A 26,009-nucleotide genomic window follows, 5' to 3' on the forward strand; every position below is an offset into this window, starting at 1 on the left:
TTTATGAAAGTTAAATTAGGAACTGTATACAGAAGAGGAGTCTTTTGTACACGTTTGTAAATCAATAAAGATTTTCAAAAAACATACTATTGAACAGCGGTATACTACTGTTGTCTTTATTGACAAAAGCATCATTAATTATGTGGATACAAAATAGTTTCCCAGTATTTTATTTTTATGAATGTTCTAGTTAAATGGACTTCTAATCCTACATGCTACAAACACTCATTGTCCTTCTTGAATCAGAGAATTATAATACCATTATCATAAGGATTATATGTATCTGATTGAATGTGTGGCGGCCAGGTATGAAACGAGAGTAACCATGTAAACGATTAATGTCCATATAAAAGCAAATCAAAGCAACAAGTTGTTCAATATCCCAAAACACGATTGTTGATTCGACACAAATAAAACAAATGGACAAAAAAAAAATCAAACTGACAGGTTGTGCAGTAGGTTTCTAAAAATGAAGAGACTGGTCTCAACTGAACATTTAAACAAGTGAAACTGTGAGCTACTGCTCACTGATGATACCCCCGCCGCAAGTGGATAATTTTAATAGTGTAAAAATATGCAAGTGTTCGGTAAACAGGAAGTTGTTGAGTGATGAATCTGAAAACGCATCACACGGTATAGCTGACTTGTATAAATCCTGAAACCAAATTTCAGAAATCCTTGTATTGTAGTTCCTGAGAAAAATGTGACGGAAATTTTCAATTTGGTTATCATGTGTAAAATAGTACAAGTGTTCGGTAAACAGGAAGTTGTTGAGTGATGAATCTGAAAACGCATCACACGGTATAGCATACTTATATAAACCTTGAAACAAAATTTCAGAAATCCTTGTATTGTAGTTCCTGAGAAAAAATGTGACGAAAATTTTCAACTTGGTTATCATGTGTAAAATAATACAAGTGTTCGGTAAACAGGAAGTTTTTGAGTCATGAATCTGAAAAGGCATCAAACGGTGTAGCAGACTTATATAAACCCTGAAACCAAATTTCAGAAATCCTTATATTGTAGTTCCTGAGAAAAATGCGACGAAAAATATTCATGGGACGGACGGACTGACTGACAGACTGATGGACTGACGGAAGGACAGACAGAGGTAAAACAGTATACCCCCCTTTTTTTCAAAGCGGGGGTATAATAAAATTGAACATATACCTATTAACCTTTAAAATGATGTGATGATCAGATGAACCCGTCAGACAACATAAACACAATGTAATCCATCCAAACACCGAACAAAGTTGACCTATTGCTTACAGAATACAAGAAACAGACATAACTATATTGTACCCAAACATTGACCAATGAACCATGAAAATGAGATCATGGTCAGCTGAAATCTGCCAAACAGACGTGTACACCTTAAACCATTTATTTCACAAAATAAAGTGGGTCTTATGCTGAAAGTATCTGAGAAATAGACCATGCCGGAAAAACTTAGCATTGTCCAATGAAACACAAAAACGTTAAAAGTCAGATGAAACCTCAATAGATCAGACTTGTATGAAGTTCCATGGATTTGAGGAGAAAAAAAACAAAAATTGTCAACATCTTTTGAAAATTTAACAATTCCGAAAGCCTGAAAAATGATAAATGAAGGCAACAGTAGTTTACAGCTGTTCAAAAGTCATAAATCGATTGAGAGAAAATAAATCCGGGTTACAAATTAAAACCGATTGAAACAAATCAACTTGAAGAAGAAAACAAAGGAACAACAGAATCACTGAAGTGCAACGAAATAAACGCCAACATACGAGAACATAGAAACGATCTATTTGATAACAACTGCCGTATTCCTGACTTGGTACATGGCATTTTTAGAAAACAAATGGGTTGAACCTGGTTTTATGGCAAGCCAAACCTCCAGCTTATATGTTAATGTTAAATATATCGCTAAAATAACAATACTATGTGACAGAAATAACACAAAGAAGCGCAAGAACACTCATCACAGAGAAACACACAAATAAATAATGTAATAGTCGATACATGTAAAACACAGAATAACAGCCAACATATACCGTCAACAACAGACAGCACTGGACATAACAAACAGTGACGTATTTTTGTAACGAATATATAATCTTGTAATTCTAAGAATTATCTTAACATTACTAGTCCAAACTATTTACACGATAATGACAGTGTTTAAAGGCTATTTTAAATAAATGCTTTGACGACTAACACAGTACTTTATCAATGTTCGATTTGATTTGAAATCGTTTTCTTTTAAGATCTTTTAAGAAGCCAAATATAGGCGATTAAAAGGTGATAGGACAACCTGATGACCTTCATAGAACAAAGCGAGATTCAGATCGTAGTTCTTATCTTGTCAGCTGGAAACTTTGTCATTAATGAGGGAAAATCACCCAAAATTCCAGAAAATGCCTTTTTGTATTACTACATTACAAGAGATAGTAATGGAAACTTTGCAATCAGACCAGAATGTCCATGTGAACACTGGTATAGTAATAGTGTATCTAAATTATCAGCAAATGCAGTAGCATATGGAGAGAATCATTTAAGAATAAATAACGTGTATGAGGGTAAATAACATCAGAATTTAATCTCGTGATGATATGGAACCATCACCAACAACAGAAAAGGTACCAAAATTACAAAAAAAACGAACTGCGAGGAAAATTCAAGAACATAATGATTGAAAACTGGTCTGAAAACACTAAACATCGTTTAAGGAAAATTATCAGAATAAATTCAAATACATGTAATTAGAACATCTTTGTTACAGAATGACAGGCCTCAACTTGGAGCAGGTGTGGGAATGGAGTTCACAGATGACTTAATATTCAATAATACACAAAACAGTTAATCCCAAAAAGTAAAGACTTCGAATATAAAGGGTCTGAACTATCAAAAAGGTCAAGAATAAGAAACAGAAAGTGACAACATAATTTCCGACGTTGATGTCGACAGGAGCCAAGATGTTAAAAGATAAGAACATTTACTGAGATATTTCAGAAGTTTTCTTATGATACACACACTAATTTCTAAATGAAACTTAACTGATCTGTCTTACAAACGTGAAAAGTTTATTAATGAAACATGATACACAAAAGAAAAGCATTCCCCAAACATTGGAACAGAGACCTAAACCCGACATGCAAAGAAGTATGTTAAAGATTTTGATGGATGATCGACTTTCTCACAAAAAGTTACAAGGTAAAATGTAGGAAATATTCATTACTGAAACTTTAAATAATGACCTTATTAAAAGTAAAATATAGCCTTGATTTCTTTGATATTTTTTTTCTTCATATTTGTCAGGACTGGAATTATATTAACTCAACTAAGTGAAAGTAAGGTAGAGATTCACAAATATTTAACTTTACCTAGATTTAGCTTAAGAGAAACTAGTGTATGTCGTCATAGTAGTTCTTGCATCTATAAGCCCAACTTAATAAATCTAATATGTCTTGTACAAAATTCACCGCTCAACTGTACATGGTCAATTACAAAAAGATATTTTCTTGGAGGTTTAAATAGCACCGTCTACTTGATGTAAAAATCATGAGATATGTGTATTCTTAAACAACTAAATAAAGGCAACAGCAGTATACCGCTGTTAAAAAGTCTAAAAGCGATTGAGAGAAAACAAATCCGGGTAACAAACTAAAACTAAGTGACACACATCAACTATAAGAGGAAAACAAAGGAACAACAGGAACACTGAAGTGCAACGAATTATTAGATAACCGATTATTTTATTAAACTGGAGTGTTCTTACATATTTAGGTGCTTTTTTTTAAATCCCTCTCATGTATAACAGGATTGACAATAACCCTGATAATGGTATGATTACAGAATTTCAAAACAGGAATGTTTGAATTCATTCAAAGCGAATGTCAGACTGAGGTTGTTGCCATCTTAAGTAAGAACACTAGTACGTGGTGGAAGATATTTTCCCACAGGAACAGTAGAGTTTGGAGGGCAAGAAGCATACAAATCTAATGATATGGAGGCTGAGTGCATTGTATTCTTACGTCCAGTTATCTAGGGTTACTGCATATTGTGTTTTGAAATTTCCTTCTTTACTAGTAACCTTTTACATGAACTAGTATCCAAAAGATTTGAACAGTGGGCACCATAATAATTTTCTGTTTAAGTATCTGTTGTTCATTGATGCTAACTACTGGTCTCACGTACACTTTTACACATTATCAATGATCAATTAAAAGGTGGTCAATGTCAGATTGACCGACAGACATAAACACCTTTCCAGCATTCCATACATCAAATTTAAAATAAAAATAGTGTATGTCATTTATAAAAATAATTTTATATAGAAACTAGATATCAGTTCGGAAAATGAAAGTGTTGTACCGTGAGAAAAAGATAACTTGGACATCAAGAGCTGTCAATTGCAACACTTACTTAAATATGGAAATGAGGTCAACTTTGTCGGACAGCAATAAACATGTAACAATGAGGGTGGTAAAGGGGGGGTGCTTGCACGAAAAAAAACGTGAAATAAGACATAATTTCACGTTGAACGTGAAATAATTTCTGTAATGAACGTTGCACGAAAAATAAATACTTTTATTTGAACCTTTTGTGACCGAGTTACTGTCTTCTTTTATATATTAACTCTTTGTTTTACACGATGCACGTAAAATTAAATAAGCAGAACACGTTGAACGAGGCACCCGTCTTGCACGACTGAACGTGAAATAAAAAAGTAAAAACACGTTGATCGTGAAATAAAAAACGGTGATCACGTTGCATGAAAATAACCCTTTACCACCCTCAACAATCAGTTAATTCACTAAGTATAATAGAACTATTGCCAATAATGTCCTATATAAGGACTTGACAACAAACAAACATAGCCTTGATTACTGATCAAGAAATAAAATGAAAATAGACCTTTGATCTGTCAATTGCAAGTTACTCAAATATGCAAATGAGTTTAACCCGGTCAGACAGACATGTACACCTTAGAATTATTTTCATTCACCACATATATTTTAACTTTTGCGTATAGTATACACGACAAGGACTTGACAACAAAAAAGCATAGCCTTGGTCACATATCCATGAATTGAGGTGAAAGAAAATCTTGGAACAAATCTTTATACTAAATGCAGTTGTCATGTTACTCATGTGATATAAAACTATAGTGTTTTCAGAAGCTGCTGAACTATGAAAATGAGATTAAGGACAAAGAAACATGACAGATCTAAGCTTCTTTACATACACAATTAGGGGTACCAAGCTTTTCTACCTTTAGACATACAATACTTTTTACAAATAGTTTTGCCACCTTTCCTGTCACCAGATTAGTATCCCTATGTCTCACATTCTGCTACACTCATGCCCTGTTATGTTGCATAATAATTTCATGATTTATTATAAACATTTGGTACTCCTTGCAACCAATGGACAGACCACTTAATGCTTTCATCATAAACAAAAGAATCCTGATTTCTGTTAAGTGGTCCTTATTAACCAAATGTTCAAAAAATTGGTAAAGGCTTACTCAAGGTGGAATCTGAAAACTTTCCCATTTTCCTCCCTCAGGCCATTATAGATGAACTTGTCATGTTAAAGTTTTGACAATTAGTATAGCTGTCTCTATTCATAAATAGGTTTAAACATGAATCAACATATGTAAAGTTTCATATCCCATATATGAAAGTTTACTTGTGGTCGGATAAAAAATTCTGAAGATACAATGTATATATAAAATACATGCCAACACTGAAATTAGCTGATTATATAGATGAAATCATCTATTATTTCTAAAAAATTTCCTGACTGTTTGGTCTGTTTTACTTTTTGAAGCAGAATTTTAAATAAGCATGTGCCACTCATACTTCATTTGATCCTGCTCAGCAATTGGATGTCTGTGGTTAAACAAATAAACATATTAGTAATAAACAAATCAGTGCTTGTCTGCTCTAATGTTTATCTCCTAGATTTGATTCTGTTTTACCATCTTATATATTGATGGTAAGGAGTTTCAGATTATATCAGTCCTACTTATTTATCTGGAGTATTCTAATTAGTTATCAGGATTATAATTTAGTACACCAGACGCGCGTTTCGTCTACATAAGACTCATCAGTGACGCTCATATCAAAATATTTTTAACGCCAAACAAGTACAAAGTTGAAGAGCATTGAGGATCCAAAATTCCAAAAAGTTGTGCCAAATACGGCTAAGGTAATCTATGCCTGGGATAAGAAAATCCTTAGTTTTTCGAAAAATTCTAACTTTTGTAAACAGGAAATTTATAAAAATGACCACATTATTGATATTCATGTCAACACCGAAGTGTTGACTACTGGGCTGGTGAAATTAGTTTTTTCTACTATTGTAGTAGGATTTTATAATTAAAGGAAGAAAACAAACAACTAAATAGCTTCAACAATTTAATGACCATGACTCTGAACAACTTTTATGTACAATTATATACAAATTAACATTCACATAAAATCTATCATTCTTAGAACAATCTTTCTCACGTTTTGTGACAAGTTAAATGAGAAATAAATAAATAAATTTGGATTATGATTTAAATGTTCTTGTCACATTAAAGATGAAGTTATATAACATTACGTAACTATAAATATCCACATTTACAAAACAATACAAACACTTGGATTGCTGCATATATGATTTTATAGAAATTAAAACGAAAAAATGCTGACCATAAAAAATGGATGATTTTAATGAGATGTACATGAAATTTTACAGTGATGAAGATAAAACTGATGTGAATAAAGAACTGGATTCATTACATAGAATTGTTAGTAATTACACAATTATTATGTAAGTGATGAATACCAATAACTTTTTATGATTTATTGTAGATTCAGTTCATGTTTGGCTTCTATAATACAGGTTATATTAATTGGTTTTTGGTTAAATCAATGTTTTTAATGTTATGGGAGACATAAATACTGCAAATAAAATATCCTCCTTAATGTGAAAATGTACAATCAAAGTTATGTGATGAATGTCAATGAGACTTACACCATATGGATCAATACATGATAGGTAATGAATCTGATATCATCACTTTTTACTTTTACATTTTTACAATTAAGGTCATAATAAATAAAAAATGTTAAGTTCTTACCCCACTAACTGAAATCAATTTTAAAATTCAAGTGATAAAATTTTATTTCTTTAAAGAATTGAATTCTTTACTTCAAACAATTATGAAAAAAAGTTTTTAAACAAATGCAAAATTAGAAAAAATATGGAAGAGGGTGAACATTTTTTTCATATATAGGATCCTAATGGATGATTAATGGACATGAGGGAGACTACTATATGATTTTACATAAGAGCAAATATGCACTGTTTAACAAAACATGCTGTGAAATAACTGAACTGTGACATGCATCTCTATTACCTTGGAATTATTAGTCCTGTTAGTCTTCTTAACCAGTTTAATCCGAGGAAATCAGGAATGTCAATAAACCATCCATTAGGTTATTACGTCATTTTTTTTAACAATAACAGAAATATAACAGATAGATACACAAAAATTGTTTTAACAATACTGTCACACCAACATGTGAAGAAAATAGCTTGTTTTAAAAAATATATGAATCAGTAAGGCTGTAAATACACCTTAAGGCTATTTGTCCGCCATTATTGGCTATCATGAAAGTTCCTGTAAAATTTTGACATCATAAAAGAAAATATCTGACGCCACAATGGAAAAATGATTGTTGTATGACCTCAAAAGTTCAAGTGTGACAGATTATCTGGTCAAGTGAATCAGATTTCCAAATGTCAATAAGGTGTATTTAAATAAATAATATTTTGAAAACTAAAAAAAAATGAGATATTGCTGAAATATTGTGATAATGTTTCTGAGTTCTTCTATTTTCCATAAAAATTCAAACATGCAAATTTGCTCCCTTCAATTTATCCTCATTTTTACATTATAGTACAAACACTTGCTCAACAAACAAAATCCCATGTATTCAATAAGAATAGTCTTTATAAGGCATCCATTTGAAACTTAATAGAGCATAGCTCTTTATTGCTAGTAATTATTAATTAAGAAACAAAACAAAATAAAGGTGCTTGTTGATAATGAACACTTGGTTCAAGAAACAATTATTATATACTGATCTTATCAAAATTCACTGGGCAACCAATTATTATTTAAATACCAATTTCCTAAATTTTAATTGGACATTTGGTCCAGTGATAATCTCATTTAAGGACGTCATCAAAAGTTCAATGAAGGATAAAAAAAACTTAATTCACATAGTTTTTTCCCCCTTTTAATTTAATTTGGGGAAAATTGATTCACCTATAGGGATATATGTAAAATCGATTTTAGTTTAACAAAACTTGCAGCAATGTTGAACCCCCCCAAAACTATTTAATTTAAGTTTTTTATCCTACATCGATCTATTGATGTCGTCCCTTACTGGTATGACAAACTTTTTGAATGTTATTGACTGTAGACCCAGTGTTCTTCATGAACTCTGAACCTATTGTTTGTGATGATTTTACCATTTGTTTTTAATTCTGCAGTCATTATTAATATGAATAATCTATTGGTCCCTAAACCATAAAAAGTAATAAATATCTATTTACTTATTAAAATAAATAAATACATATTACATTATCATATGTATAAAGTTTGCTTCTTTGACATGTTGATATTTAACCAAGTATTATAGAAAAAAAAATTACAAATTACAGTGGTATAAGTATCTTCTTCCAATTCTTGTCATCAATAGACAGAAACATGTTTAAATCTATATGAACAACAAAAAAGAGTCTAGCCCAAATAAATATTGGTTAAAATTGTAAGAATTTTTTGTAAACTACTAGAGATACCTCAAATATTAGTCTATAAAAGTTTTACAAAATCACTTTTAATAAATGAGAGAAATGAATTTTACATAATCGCCAAAAGTATTCTCTTTTTTCACATCAGTTCAATGTTCAAATACTGAAAAGTAAAAACATGGCTCTCTCTTTTAATTTTTTAAAAATGTAACTATCTTGAGTTGAGAACTGTGATATCTTTCAAATGGCATGGTAAAATTTATCTTGAACAGAAAATCTTCAATTTCATGTTTGCTTTATAAAAAAAAATTAAAAAGTGAAATTTGTGTTATTAGGCTTTTTCTAGAAAATAATTACATAAAGGAGTAGCAAAGCAATTCTTTATTTCTTGATTAATCTAACTGTTTTATTTGTAACAACTTTAACAGTGTAAAATGTAAAACAAAGGCAAATATCATGACAGGTTCCTCTTACCCAACAAGAATGAAAATAAATATCTGTTATTTGAAAAATATTTCATTAAATAAAATTTTGTTAGATATAGCTGAAACATTGGCTTTAAAACAGTTGAAATCTAAAAAGTAGATTATCAAATTTACAACTGAAAAAAATACCCTCTTATATTCACTGCTAGAAGAACATACACAAACAATTGTAACCCTTTATAAGTACACCATAGCTTGTATCTAGTTTAAAAATGATAACAGTAAAATTTGTGTTCTAAAAAATGTCATTCTAAAAGAATGTTAAAACATAAAAAGAATTTTGAATTGCCAATATTTTTTGATAAAATTTATAGAGTTGTATTAAAAAATGATATAATGACATGTATATATGTAAAAAAATGATATATCCCTGAATTTGTAAAACATGTGTATCCAGTGTGACTGTAGTATTGTGTAGTTAATCAAACTTTCAGATGCTAATGCTATTACATAAACAAAATACATAACAAAATTTACAAAAAATAATTTAAAGTGTTTAACTATGTACAGACTTAAATACAAATGAAAAATGTTTTTTAAACAGCACTAGTTTGTTGTAAATTGACCATTTCACATTTGATTTAAAACTCTGTTCCCAACAGAACTGAAAATCAATTGTCAAAGGTAAAACATTTTTAAAATTATTTCTCAGTTAAGGTTTCTCGTTAATTTGTCAAACAATACCTACACAATACTTTATGGAATGGAAAGCCCACCATTGTTCAACACTTACAAGTTGATGCGACACCAATCGTTGTGGTCCATTATAACATTATATTACCGATAACTTGAATTATCCCACACAATTCCACGAATAAAGTCTTCAATTTCTCTGTCTAACTCTGGAGCATAATTGTTCATACTTGAAGAATGGTTGTATGGTGGTGGCTGATGTGGCATGGGTGCTGGAAGAGAGTAAGGGGGATACATAGGAACAGGGAAAGTTGGAGGTGTGATCGGAGATATCCTAGATCCCAGTGGTGATTGTAAAGGTGCATTAGTCTGTGAAGGAAAGTCTGTAGGGAAACTAAGTGGTCTCTGTGATGTTAATGGTGGTGGTGGTACTATTGGTATGGATGGTGATGGAGGATTAGGGATAGTTCCATCTGATGACACAGGAGAAAGTGAGTGGGCCACAGATGAAGGTCTGTACGGAGACTTTGCTGGAGATAGTCCCTTGTTTGACATAGGTGATCCCAATCCAGAACTTGACGCAGATGACGGTGATCCAATATTTGACCCAGGTGACGACAACATGGGTGAATCGGATGAGATCATAGAATGCACAGGAGTAGGAGAATCAAGGCTGATTACCCGAGGACTACTAGAACTTGTGTTTGATGGAGCTGGCTGTGGTGTTCTGGGTTCTTCTTCATCCTCTTCATCACTACTACAGGTCAGATCAATCACGTCCATTTTAGGCTTCTTTTCAGGGGAGGCACCTGAACAAAAACATACAAATAGTTTATTTTCTCAAACAAAAACATTGTGAATTGAGTAAAATTCTTTCAATATGTATTTTATTACTAAAGTTCGTAAAAAAGTGAATACTATATAAAGACACTATTTTTTTCAATGTAACATTGAACAAATTGTACATTTTCTATACCCTACATGAACACTGTTGGAATTCAAACTAAGCCACCATCAGCACTCTTATGTTTATCTTTCTCATTAATTAGTTGGTAAATACATGTTATTCTAATATGCAAGTTAATATCTGGTGGAAGTTTTTTTAAGTAAAGATATGCCATATTGTGGATTCATTATTATTCATTAAATACCATTTTGGGGGGATTTGGTGGGTAAAGGTGAACCAGAAAATTCAATCTTCAATGAAAAACAAATTTTCTGAAGCTTTAGACTTCTGAAACTAGATGTGTAAAAGGACACGAATGGCCCTGTCTCAAAAAGTTGAAAAATCTGCAATTTCAATAACACATGTGGACAAAAACATGACGGTAGTCTCACATTGATATGTTCATAACTATAAATTAACTGTTAAAAAAACTCAGCTCAAAATGTGGAGGCCTATAGAAAAAAAGTCTGTATAATTGTGATCTTCAACAATTTTCAAAGTTGTAAACCCTTAATTTTGACAAAAATTAATGGAGAGGAACAAAACTTAATCTTGATCTGTAACTCATCATGAGTAACTCACATACCAAAATTCAGCCCAATATTTGAAAGTGTTTAGGAAAAAAGTTTGTATTACTGTTATTTTCAACAATTTATCAAAGTCCAAGCCCATAATTTCGGCAAAAATTAGCGAAGCGGAACAAAACTTAAACTTGATCTGTAACTCATCATGGTTAACTCACAAACCAAAAATCAGCCCAATAACTGAAGGCGTTTAGAAAAAAACTCTGTATAATGGTTTGTTGCAGAATGACGGAATTTCGGAATGATAGAATTTCGAACAAGGGTACTTCGTTGCGGGGCCATAAAAATGCGAAATTAAATGTCCAGAAACATGCAAGTTTTCCTTCACCCCGAAAAAAATTTAATCCACAGTATTGCACCATTTCCCCTGTACTAACCACTTGGTTCTGAAGCTGCAGGTCGTGTATTTTTTATGACAGGACTAGATATCACATGTGTTTCTTTCTTCTGGTTAAGTCTACACCAATTACCATCTTGATTGAACTGAATCTCATCAACATCAGGTGCTTGCTTCAAAATTTCTACAAATAACCTGAAAACATATGGCCAAAAAATGTTAGTTTTCATCTTTGCAATATTTATCAATTGTAAGCTGTTTTTTAATAGGATTATCAAGTTCAGAATTGTTATTTTGTTGTCAAGATTATCATACCATGGATGTAAAACAGTAGAAATCATATTATATGTGAAACAGCAGAAGTCATATTGTATGTGAAACAGCACAAGTCATATTGTATGTGAAACAGCACAAGTCCTATTGTATGTGAACGAGCAGAAGTCATATTGTATGTGAAACAGCAGATTGTATGTGAAACAGAAGGTCAAATTGTATGTGAAACAGCAGAAGTCATATTGTATGTGAAAATGCAGATTGTATGTGAAACAGAAGGTCATATTGTATGTGAAACAGAAGTCATATTGTATGTGAAACAGCAGGTCATATTGTTTGTGAAACAGAAGGTCATATTGTAAGTGAAACAGTAGAAGTCATATTGTATGTGAAACAGAAAGTCATATTGTATGTGAAACAGAAGGTCATATTGTATGTGAAACAAAAGTCATATTGTATGTGAAACAGCAGAAGTCATATTAGAAACAGAAGGCTTGTGAGGCTAAAACCTGTAAATAAAAGTTCTTAAAATGAATATTGTTATGATTCAGTATATTTATCATGACATAAATTAAACCAGGTGCTCCGCAGGGCGCAGCTTTATACGACCGCAGAGGTCGAACCCTGAACAGTTGGGGCAAGTATGGACAAAACATTCAAGCGTGATACAGCTCTGAATTTGGATTGTGATACAATTTTTGACATTACATGTTTTTTTTTTACACAAAACAAATGTCAAGATTTTACAAATCAATTAAAGATTTCTTCTTCAAACTTTTTAAATCTAAAATTAAATAGTTGACACAGCATAGGTTTCTGACACAGAATCAATGTGGTCTAATGAACTTAAAATTATTTTTTTTTGCCTTTGAGCAATTCACTATGCTGTTGAATATTAATCCTCTCAAAAAAATGTTTGAAGAAATTTTCTTTTTATTGATGAAATCTGAAATGAGAAAAATTTAAACCCCCCCCCCCCTTTTTTTTCACATCCCCGTTTCCCTTTTTCCAAAACTGATATCAATTCAAATTTCTAATGGAGTTTGCAACAATAACTACTCTTTTAAATACATCATAAAATATTAAAATGTAAAAAAACTGCTTGTTATCACTGAATGGTAAAGATTATTTTAATTTATCAGTTGGTAGTAAAAAGTGAATATACATTGTATATTGTATATAACAAAGATTTAAGTTGATTCTGGACAAAAAAAGATAACTCCAATTAAAAAAAAATCTTGCTATTGCACAATATTTTGCAATTAGATATTTCTTGCTTACTATTCTGGACAAAGAAAGATAACTCTAATTAAAATTTTTTTTGCTATTTCACAATATTGTGCAATTAGATATTTCTTGCCATTGCGCAATACTGTGCAATTGAAAAGACTTGCTATTGCACAATACTTAATATAATAATTTTAGATCCTGATTTGGACCAACTTGAAAACTGGGCCCATAATAAAAAATCTAAGTACATTTTTGGATTCAGCATATCAAAGAACCCCAAGATTTCAATTTTTGTTAAAATCAGACTAAGTTTAATTTTGGACCCTTTGGACTTTAGTGTAGACCAATTTGAAAACAGGACCAAAAATGAAGAAAGTTAGATTTGGTATATCAAAGAACCCCATTTATTCAATTTTTGATGAAATAAAACAAAGTTTAATTTTGGACCCCGATTTGGACCAACTTGAAAACTGGGCCAATAATCAAGAATCTAAGTACATTTTTAGATTCAGCATATCAAAGAACCTAACTGATTCATTTTTTGTCAAAATCAAACTAAGTTTAATTTTGGACCCTTTGGACCTTAATGTAGACCAATTTGAAAACGGGACCAAAAGTTAAGAATCTACATACACAGTCATGACAGTTAGATTCGGCATATCAAAGAACCCCAATTATTCAATTTTGATGAAATCAAACAAAGTTTAATTTTGGACCCTTTGGGCCCCTTATTCTGTTGGGACCAAAACTCCCAAAATCAATACCAACCTTCCTTTTATGGTCATAAACCTTGTGTTTAAATTTCATAGATTTCTATTTACTTAAACTAAAGTTATTGTGCGAAAACCAAGAATAATGCTTATTTGGGCCCTTTTTTGGCCCCTAATTCCTAAACTGTTGAAACCAAAACTCCCAAAATCAATCCCAACCGTTCTTTTGTGGTCATAAACCTTGTGTCAAAATTTCATAGATTTCTATTAACTTAAACTAAAGTTATAGTGCGAAAACCAAGAAAATGCTTATTTGGGCCCTTTTTGGCCCCTAATTCCTAAAATGTTGGGACCAAAACTCCCAAAATCAATACCAACCTTCCTTTTGTGGTCATAAACCTTGTGTTAAAATTTCATAGATTTCCATTCACTTTTACTAAAGTTAGAGTGCGAAAACTAAAAGTATTCGGACGAAGATGACGACAACGTGATAGCAATATACGACGAAAATTTTTTCAAATTTTGCGGTCGTATAAAAATTTATGGTATTAACTTTAATGAGTCACTTTTTTTACCACCTCTGGATTTAATGTTTGAAAATTTTACCACTATTTTTTAAAACATAAGTTGAATGAAATTTTGATATAGGAAAATCTATAGCTAATTATTATCTCCAAGTCTTTTGACTGTGAAATTTACTGATAATAACCTACCCATCAATGACTAATTTATGGAACGGAGCAGGTCTATCACAAACAGGACACATCCATGTTGGTTTCTTCTCATTCATCATAAGATATAGCATGGCATCACAGCACTGTAAATGTGTACATGAACTAGCTCGTATTGGAATACTCATCCGACTTTTACCAAGCTGAAGAATAAACAATATTATATATAAATGATAATAAAAATGACAACAAAACTGTTGAAGGAGACTTAACAATAATTGTTTCTACACTTATAAACTCATGTTTTTACAGTACCATGGATTCTAATTCTTAAATGGACGTTTATATCATTTATGTTTTAAAAAGGAAGGAAATATTCGCCAACTTCCATAAATGTCACAATAAATCAGTTCAGAATTGTATGATTTGTGTAACGTTCCTACCTATCTGGTTAAACTGTTTGAGTATTTAATATACAATGGATTATCTGTATCAACAATCAAAAATATTCAAGCATATACATGTGAGGTAATGATAAAACAAACAAAAGTTAAAACTGTATGGACTATTTCATTAAAATGAATGTGGGAGGGTAGAAAGGGAAGTTAAATTATTGAATGTAGGTTATGGGTATTTTTTCAGTATGCATCTATTACCATATGCAAAATTATCTAAAAAATGCTTCTTGGTTATAGGGATATTTTGAGATCCCTTCCTACCCTCCCATATACATTTAAAAGGAATAGCCATAAAACAATAAAAAAAAAACATGTGTTTTATTTCCAATGTCTGAATACTTTATTTGCAGTTCATAATACTTTTTCTGGGAGAAAGACATCGGCACCAATTTCCATCTTCAAGTCTTATTGACCATCAAACCACATACCCTTATTATAAATCCTAGCAATTTCTTACAATTGACCACATTAGGAACATCTCTAGTACTAGCGCAAGGCTTCTGTGATCTTTTAGGGAACACTTTCCACAAGTTGTATTCATACTGATAGAGGTAATAAGGTTACAGTGACCTCCTTATTGCACCCCTTTAATACACACTTTAATAGATTAGTTGCCTACTTACCGGACACATTAAGGACACTCTAAGACTAGTTGTATCTATTTCACTATCTGGATCACTTTGTAATTTTTCTTTGACTGAAATAACAATAATTTATGGAATGTTGTTCTCAATAGAAATAGTTATTTAAAATCATGCTTGATTGTTGTCTATTTAATGCTTAGTGGCAAATGTAACATGCATATTAGGACAAGAGTATGTTAATGCAAAATTAATATGAACCTGGCATTTTACAAGACCAACATGAAGAGCACAATATTTTTTAAACATGCTTTCTCACAAGGAAAGTCCAAAGGAGGAAATACCAATCTATTCATTTTTCTGACTCCAAGCAGAACAGTTTTTTTCTCTCCATGATTTAGGGGGAAGCTGAAAATACCAGTTTTAAAGTGAAGAGCACAATATTTTTTAAACATGCTTTCTCACAAAAAGTCCAAAGGAGGAAATACCAATCTATTCATTTTTCTGACTCCAAGCAGAACAGTTTTTTTCTCTCCATGATTTAGGGGGAAGCTGAAAATACCAGTTTTAAAGTGTTTGGTCCGAGTAGTCAGGGGATAGAACTCACAACTGCCCACACTAAGGGAGAGCATTGTTTCAGTAATCCGAGGTGTTGTGATTGTTTGTTGAATTTGGAATATGAGCTTTATGGTTTTTAGGCATTATTTGTATATTTGCAGAACTGCAGAAGGGAGGCTTCTTCATGCCTATTGATTGTTTACACTTATCAAAGAAGAATGTTGCTTATTCTCTCAATATAGTTAGTATCTTTTATTAAGAATTTGTGATAGGGACCTTCAGCATTTAATTAATAAGAAACTTACTTAAAGCTCTCGTATGATCAGGATGTCTGTTTCCAAACTGTTTTAATCTCATCATTAATATATCTGATGATAATTTCTTTACTAAGTATATAGCCACACAGTAACCCTGAAATTATATAAACACAATTTTCATATACAGTTGTGCTAATGGAAATAATAGTTAAACAGATGCAGTAATAAATATGTCCTTGTTTTATCTTGTGCAATAAACATAGAAATTTAATATAAAGGCACATACAACCTATTTTTTTTTCCAATTTCATACATTCAGGTTTTTTTAAGTTAAACCAGGTGCTCCGCAGGGTGCAGCTTTATACGACTGCAGAGGTCGAACCCTGAACAGTTGGGGCAAGTATGGACAAAACATTCAAGCGTGATACAGCTCTGAATTTGGATTAAGATCAAATTTTTGACATTACATGGTTTTTTTTTACACAAAACAAATGTCAAGATTTTACAAATCAATTAAAGATTTCTTCTTCAAACTTTTTAAATCTAAAATTAAATAGTTGACACAGCATAGGTTTCTGACACAGAATGAATGTGGTCTAATGAACTTAAAAGTTTTTTTTTGCCTTTGAGCAATTCACTATGCTGTTGAATATTAATCCTCTCAAAAAAATGTTTGAAGAAATTTTCTTTTTATTTATGAAATCTGAAATGAGAAAAATTTAACCCTCCCCTTTTTTTCACATCTCCGCTTCCCTTTTTCCAAAACTGATATCAATTCAAATTTCTAATGGAGTTTGCAACAATAACTACTCTTTTAAATACATCATAAAATATTAAAATGTAAAATAAAGTGCTTGTTATCACTGAATGGTAAAGATTGGTTGGTAGTAAAAGTGAATATAGATATAGGAAGATGTGGTGTGAGTGCCAATGAGACAACTCTCCATACAAATAACAATTTAAAAAGTAAACCATTATAGGTTAAAGTACGGCCTTCAACACAGAGCCTTGGCTCACACCGAACAACAAGCTATAAAGGGCCCCAAAATTACTAGTGTAAAACCATTCAAACAGGAAAACCAACGGTCTAATCTATATAAACAAAACGAGAATACATTGTTTATTGTATAAAACAATAAAAAAAACTTCATCAGCAACATTTTATATTGGCAAATTTCCAATGAAGTTATTTACATAAAGTTATTGGCAAATAACAAAAGAAAATGACATCATAGTCATGTCTGGCAAATGTCCATCATACATTATCTAAAAACATTTTAGATAAGATAAGGAAAAAAAGCTTCATCAGCAACATTTTATATTGGCAAATTTCCAATGAAGGTATTTACATAAAGTTATTGGCAAATAAAAAAAGAAAATGACATCATAGTTATGTCTGGCAAATGTCCATCATACATTATCTAAAAACATTTTAGATAAGATAAGGAAACTAGAGGCTCTAAAGAGCCTGTGTCGCTCACCTTGGTCTATGTGCATATTAAACAAAGGACACAAATGGATTCATGACAAAATTGTATTTTGGTGATGGTGATGTGTTTGAAGTTCTTACTTTACTGAACGATTTTGCTTCTTACAATTATATCTATAATGAACTTTGCCCATTAGTAACAGAGAACTATATTTGGTAAAAATTTACATATATTTACCAAATCAATGAAAATTGTTAAAAATTGACTATAAAGGGCAATAACTCCTTAAGGGGTCAATTGACCATTTAGGTCATGTTGACTTATTTGTAGATCTTACTTTGCTGAACATTATTGCTGTTTACAGTTTATCGCTATCTATAATAGTATTCAAGATAACCAAAAACGGCAAAATTTCTTTAAAAATTACCAATTGGAGGGCAGCAACCCAACAACCAGTTGTCCAATTCATCTGAAAAATTCAGGGCAGATAGATATTGACTTGATTAACAATTTAACTTCTTGTCAGATTATCTCTAGATGCTTTGAATTCATAGTTATAAGCCAAAAACTGCATTTTACCCCTATGTTCTATTTTTAGCCGTGGCGGCCATCTTGGTTGAATGGCCAGGTCATCGGACACATTTTTCAAACTAGATACCCCAAAGATGATTGTGGCCTAGTAGTTTCAGTGGAGATTTTGTAAAAGATTACTTTGATTTATGAAAAATGGTTAAAGATTGACTATAAAGGGCAATAACTCCTAAAGGGGTCAACTGACCATTTTGGTCATGTTGACTTATTTGTAGATCTTACTTTGCTGAACATTATTGCTGTTTACAATTTATCTCTATCTATAATAATATTCAAGATAATAACTAAAAACAGCAAAATTTCCTCAAAATTACCAATTCAGGGGCAGCAACCCAACAACCGATTGACCGATTCATCTGAAAATTTCAGGGCAGATAGATCTTGACCTGATAAACATTTTTATCCCATGTCAGATTTCCTCAAAATGCTTTGGTTTTTGAGTTATAAGCCAAAAACTGCATTTTACCCCTATGTTCTATTTTTAGCGGTGGCGGCCATCTTGGTTGGTTGACCAGGTCACGCCACACATTTTTTAAACTAGATACCCCAAAGATGATTGTGGCCAAGTTTGGATTAATTTGGCCCAGTAGTTTCAGAGGAGAAGATTTTTGTAAAAGATTAATTTAATTTATGAAAAATGGTTAAAATTGACTATAAAGGGCAATAACTCCTAAACGGGTCAACTGACCATTTTGGTCATGTTGACTTATTTGTAGATCTTACTTTGCTGAACATTATTGCTGTTTACAGTTTATCTCTATCTATAATAATATTCAAGATAATAACCAAAAACAGCAAAATTTCCTCAAAATTACCAATTCAGGGGCAGCAACCCAACAACCGATTGACTGATTCATCTGAAAATTTCAGGGCAGATAGATCTTGACCTGATAAAGATTTTTTATCCCGTCAGATTTCCTCAAAATGCTTTGGTTTTTGAGTTATAAGCCAAAAACTGCATTTTACCCCTTTGTCCTATTTTTAGCCGTGGCGGCCATCTTGGTTGGTTGACCAGGTCACGCCACACATTTTTTAAACTAGATACCCCAAAGATGATTGTGGCCAAGTTTGGATTAATTTGGCCTAGTAGTTTCAGAGAAGAAGATTTTTGTAAAAGATTACTTTAATTAACGAAAAATGGTTAAAAATTGACTATAAAGGGCAATAACTCCTAAACGGGTCAACTGACCGTTTTGGTCATGTTGACTTATTTGTAGATCTTACTTTGCTGAACATTATTGCTGTTTACAGTTTATCTCTATCTATAATAATATTCAAGATAATAACCAAAAACAGCAAAATTTCCTCAAAATTACCAATTCAGGGGCAGCAACCCAACAACCGATTGACCGATTCATCTGAAAATTTCAGGGCAGATAGATCTTGACCTGATAAACATTTTTACCCCCATGTCAGATTTGCTCTAAATGCTTTGGTTTTTGAGTTATAAGCCAAAAACTGCATTTTACCCCTATGTTCTATTTTTAGCCGCGGCGGCCATCTTGGTTGGTTGACCGGGTCACGCCACACATTTTTTAAACTAGATACCCCAATGATGATTGTGGCCAAGTTTGGTTTGATTTGGCCCAGTAGTTTCAGAGGAGAAGATTTTTGTAAAAGTTAACGACGACGGACGACGACGACGGACGACGGACGCCGGACACCAAGTGATGAGAAAAGCTCACTTGGCCCTTCGGGCCAGGTGAGCTAAAAAAGCTTCATCAGCAACATTTTATATTGGCAAATTTCCAATGAAGTTATTTACATAAAGTTATTGGCAAATAAAACAAGTGAAACTGCGAGCTACTGCTCACTGAAGATACCCCTGCCGCAATGCAAGTGTTCGGTAAACAGGAAGTTGTCAAGTGATGAATCTGAAAACGCATCACACGGTATAGCTGACTTATATAAATCCTGAAACCAAATTTCAGAAATCCTTGTATTGTAGTTCCTGAGAAAAATGTGACGAAAATTTTCAACTTGGCTATCATGTGTAAAATCATACAAGTGTTCGGTAAACAGGAAGTTGTCGAGTGATGAATCTGAAAACGCATCACACGGTATAGCTGACTTATATAAATCCTGAAACCAAATTTCAGAAATCCTTGTATTGTAGTTCCTGAGAAAAATGTGACGAAAATTTTCAACTTGGCTATCATGTGTAAAATCATACAAGTGTTCGGTAAACAGGAAGTTGTCAAGTGATGAATCTGAAAACGCATCACACGGTATGGCAAACATATATAAATGTTGATACCAAATTACAGAAAGGGTGGATGTGTAGTTCCTGAGAAAAATGTGACGAAAATTTTCAACTTGGCTATCATGTGTAAAATCATACAAGTGTTCAGTAAACAGGAAGTTGTCAAGTGATGAATCTGAAAACGCATCACACGGTATGGCTAACATATATAAATGTTGATACCAAATTACAGAAAGGGTGGATGTGTAGTTCCTGAGAAAAATGTGACGAAAGTTTCATGGGACGGACTGACTGACGGACGGACGGACGGACTGACAGACAGAGGTAAAACAGTATACCCCCCTTTTTTAAAGCGGGGGTATAAATAGAAAATGACATCATAGTCATGTCTGGCAAATTTCCAACATATATTATCAACTACTATTCTATACAAAGAAAGATAACTCCAATTGAAAAATAATTGCTATTGCACAATATTGTGCAATTAGATATTTCTTGCTATTGTGCAATACTGTGCAATTGAAAATTTCTTGCTATTGCACAATACTTGATATGGAATCCTGATTTGGACCAACTTGAAAACTGGGCCCATAATCAAAAATCAAAGTACATATTTAGATAAAGCATATCAAATAAGCCCAAGAATTTAATTTTTGTTAAAATCAAACTTAGTTTAATTTTGGACCCTTTGGACCTTAATGTAGACCAATTTGAAAACTGGACCAAAAATTAAGAATCTACATGCACAGTTAGATTTAGTATATCATAGAACCCATTTATTCAATTTTTGATGAAAACAAACAAAGTTTAATTTTGGACCCCCATTTGGACTAACTTGAAAACTAGGCCAATAATTAAAAATCTAAGTACATTTTTAAATTCAGCATATCAAAGAACCCAAAGGATTCAATTTTTGTTAAAATCAAACTAAGTTTAATTTTGGACCCTTTTTAATGTAGACCAATTTGAAAACGGGACCAAAAATTAAGAATCTACATACATAGTTAGATTTGGCATATCAAAGAACCCCAATTATTCAATTTTTGATGAAATCACACAAAGTTCAATTTTGGGACCCTTTGGGCCCCTTATTCCTAAACTGTTAGGACCAAAACTCCCAAAATCAAACCCAACCTTCCTTTTATGGTCAAAAACATGGTGTTTAAATTTCATAGATTTCTATTTACTTATACTAAAGTTATGGTGCAAAAAACAAAAATAATGCTTATTTGGGCCCCTTTTTGGCCCCTAATTCATAAACTGTTGTGACCTCAACTCCAAAAATCTATCCCAACCTTCCTTTTGTGGTCATAAACCTTGTGTTAAAATTCCATTGATTTCTATTTACTTATACTAAAGTTATTGTGCGAAAACCAAGAATAATGCTTATTTGGGCCCTTTTTTGGCCCTTAATTCCTAAACTGTTGGAACCAAAACTCCCAAAATCAATCCCAACCTTCCTTTTGTGGTCATAAACCTTGTGTCAAAATTTCATAGATTTCTATTCACTTAAACTATAGTTATAGTGCGAAAACCAAGAAAATGCTTATTTGGGCCCTTTTTGGCCCCTAATTCCTAAAATGTTGGGACCAAGACTCCCAAAATCAATCCCAACCTTCCTTTTGTGGTCATAAACCTTGTGTTAAATTTCATTGATTTCTATTCACTTTAACTAAAGTTAGAGTGCGAAAACTAAAAGTATTCGGACGACGACGACGCCAACGTGATAGCAATATACGACCAAAAAATTAAAATTTTTGCGGTCGTATAAAAATGAAAGCATATAAAGCATTATTACACCACATATATAAAATAAATCAATTATCCTTTCAGACACTCAAAATGTTCTTCATAAAAAAAAAACAGATTTGTATTCTGGTACATTGAATAAATAAATTACCAACAAGACATAAATAAGAAGCTTTGAACCATAAAACTATGAACAGAAGAAATAAATCCTAATAATCCTGAATTGTCTGATTGTACCATTTCTGTGAGAAGACTCATTGGTATTTATCTGATGGCTAAGGCAGAGTAGCCATTCCAATTATCTCCCTTTCAAATAAGAGTAAAACTGTAATATTTACATTCCTTTGGTGAGCTTTGTTTGAGATTCACTGCAATCCATTGAGGATTTAAGAGTGGAACTTTTAAGGTCAATAACATACAATTAACCCAAAAAATATCAATTTTTATCATTGTGAACTTTCCACTTTTATTAGCAATATACAAACTGCATTTGCACATGGAATCTATCTAAATGAAAAAGGCATAGAAAGTGAAGGACAAGGATGTGATTTTTTTTCCTAACCGACCAAAGTCAGTGGACCATGACACATCTATCTAATTAGGCATTGTGGGTGAAAGACGACAGGATAATGTGATATCTATACATACCCGACCGAAGTCAGTGGCCCATGACACATCTATCTAATTAGGCGTTGTGGGTGAAAGACGACAGAATGATGTGATATCTAATACATACCCGACCAAAGTCAGAGGCCCATGACACATCTATCTAATTAGGCATTGTGGGTGAAAGACGACATAATGATGTGATATCTATACATACCCGACCAAAGTCAGTGGCCCATGACACATCTATCTTATAAGGCATTGTGAATAAAAGACGACAGAATGATGTGATATCTATACGTACCCGACCAAAGTCAGTGGCCCATGACACATCTATCTTATAAGGCATTGTGAATAAAAGACGACAGAATGATGTGATATCTATACATACCCGACCAAAGTCAGTGGCCCATGAAACATCTATCTGATTAGGCATTGTGGGTGAAAGACGACAAAATGATGTGATATCTACTGGACGACCTGGACGTTTAGGTTCTACGCCTGGCTTTGTTGTTGGAATAGGATTCTGTAAAACAATGCATTCATCTATCAGTAGTTATAAAACAACAATGTTTCATCATTCAGGTTAATCAAAAACAGCATTTTATTTTTTACATACTAAGGTCATTTGCAAACATTGGATATAAATACATGCAATCTTCATGCATGTAGAAATATTACATCAGTCATTTCCCAAATTTCAATGGTTAAACAATTGATATTCTTATTCATCCATTCATCTTACACTAAAAAAGGCAATGGAATAGTAAACATATATATCATCAAACAAGGGAATCCTTTTTTATATGAGCAATGTTTACATATTTAGTGATAGTGTTTGCTGTCCAAAGGTGTTCATATCATATTTAGAATCTGTCAATTAAGAGAATTATAAGCCAAACTGTAGTTTGACACAAATTACAACAATGTGGACAAACAAATATTCCTTAGATGTCCAGTTTGCTTTATATATTATGGCTATAATGTACTACCACTTTATAGTTTACTTACTGGCAATGGGGCTAGTTTACCATTAACCCTCACACATATACTGGGAGGAAAATTATCATCTTGTTCACAGCTTGTTTCTAATAAACAAAACCTGAAAAATAAAGAAGATAAAAATACTACTCTGATTATAGTCGGGGAAAATTGATTTGCCTGAAAAACAGATGGACAAACAAACCGAGTGCCATTCGACTTCATCTTGTCTTACATGGAATACTTTGTCTAAATTGACACTGATCTTCATGTAAGCTCAGAAAACTGCGGTTTCATCCACAACAACAAGTAACATATCTACCACATGTAGATATGTCTAATGTTGTCATGGATACAGTCAACATGTAATGACTGAGTTCATGACCCCTGCAATTTCATCACTGCTATACAAATATTTAAAGTGGGTAGACCTTTGTAACTGTGTCTAACATTTTCATTATAACATACTAGGAAAGTGCACATACTTAACAATCAATCTCTGTTAAACTGCTGACCAAATATGAAATTGTTCTGTTTAGAAGTATTTGAGAAATATGTGACAACATTTTTTTATGGTATTGGCAAAAAGGAAGAAGTCATCAGACAGATCTTAAAAGATCTGACACATTAGAGATTATATAGATATATCATGCTGCTGACTTAATATGAGGTAATTCTGTTCAACAGTGTCTGAGAAAATGGTGACAAAACAAATGGACAGATATATGGATACTGTGATTGGAATAAAACTTCAACTTCTATCATGAGGATATAATATCACTGTTTTTCATGTAAGCTCAGAAAACTGAGGTTTCATCCACAACAACAAGTAAAAAATCTACCACATGTAGATGTGTCTAATGTTGCCATGGATACAGTCAACATGTTATGACTGAGTTCATGACCCCTGCAATTTCATCACTGCTATACAAACATGTAAGTGGGTAGACCTTTGTAACTGTGACGAACATTTTCATTATAACATACTAGGAAAGTGAACATAGAAAGCGGTAACAGAACAAGTTAGACAAATGGACATATATATGGATACTGTGATTGGAATAAAGCCCCAACTTTTATCATAAGGATATAATATCAGTTTTTTTTAATTTAAGCTCAGAATACTGCGGTTTCATCCACATCAACAAGTAACATATCTACCACATGTAGATGTGTCTAATATTGCCATGAATACAGTCAACATGTAATAAAATTGAGAAAGGAAATGGGGAATGTGTCAAAGCGACAACAACCCGACCATAGAGCAGACAACAGCCGAAGGCCACCAATGGGTCTTCAATGTAGCGAGAAACTCCCACATCCGTAGGCGTCCTTCAGCTGGCCCCTTAAAAAATATGTAAACTAGTACAGTGATAATGAACGTTCATGACCCCTGCAATTTCATCACTGCTATACAGGGATGTAAACAAAGGCCAATTAAAATTAATTGATAGATTTTCAGCCCAACTGAAATCGTCCCGCCCTAAATTTTTTATCAAAAAAAAAATATGATTTCTGGATTTTGTTCGATAATTTCGTTTCATTCAAAACTTCCTGTTTCAAATTTCGGTTTTGTATTTCTTCGAGAAATCTAACAAAAATGATTAAGCAGAAATATTCTTCTGCTCTATGATGACAACATCATTTACCGAGAATAGAGATGGATTACGAGAAGGGCATGAAATATTCGAGTTACGAGTAAAACGCTGTGTCCAAGAATGCAAATCGCGGTATGTCACAAACGATTAGAAAACCTTGTTTTTTTATTTGTTTATACAATGACTTTGTGTCAGGAAATTTGGACTGAGAATGATATCCAAAGCGCAAGAATCGTGGAACAAATTGGTACAAAAACATGACTGGATTAAAGAAATTGACACAAGCACAAACTTGTTAGATTTATAACCGTATATTGAGCAAAAAAAAG

The 26,009-nt window shown here is 32.4% G+C and overlaps 1 protein-coding gene across 8 annotated transcripts in view; it reads right to left on the reverse strand.

The window, feature by feature from the left end:
- Window positions 1-6,394: 6,394 nt before the first annotated feature.
- The window catches only part of LOC139519385 (E3 SUMO-protein ligase PIAS2-like), a 34,226-nt gene continuing 14,611 nt past the window's right edge, over window positions 6,395-26,009 (reverse strand). For all 8 annotated transcript variants that reach the window (XM_071311411.1, XM_071311408.1, XM_071311409.1 and 5 more), the window contains 7 exons: window positions 24,113-24,203; window positions 23,493-23,627; window positions 16,571-16,676; window positions 15,750-15,823; window positions 14,711-14,871; window positions 11,825-11,979; window positions 6,395-10,726 (listed from right to left, as the gene is read on the reverse strand). In XM_071311411.1, the coding sequence (XP_071167512.1) occupies window positions 10,062-10,726; window positions 11,825-11,979; window positions 14,711-14,871; window positions 15,750-15,823; window positions 16,571-16,676; window positions 23,493-23,627; window positions 24,113-24,203 (1,387 nt within the window). In that variant the 3' untranslated portion in view covers window positions 6,395-10,061. The remainder of the gene's footprint in view (window positions 10,727-11,824; window positions 11,980-14,710; window positions 14,872-15,749; window positions 15,824-16,570; window positions 16,677-23,492; window positions 23,628-24,112; window positions 24,204-26,009) is intronic.

This window comes from Mytilus edulis, chromosome 4, assembly GCF_963676685.1.
Source record: "Mytilus edulis chromosome 4, xbMytEdul2.2, whole genome shotgun sequence".
Classification (NCBI taxonomy): Eukaryota; Metazoa; Mollusca; class Bivalvia; order Mytilida; family Mytilidae; genus Mytilus; species Mytilus edulis.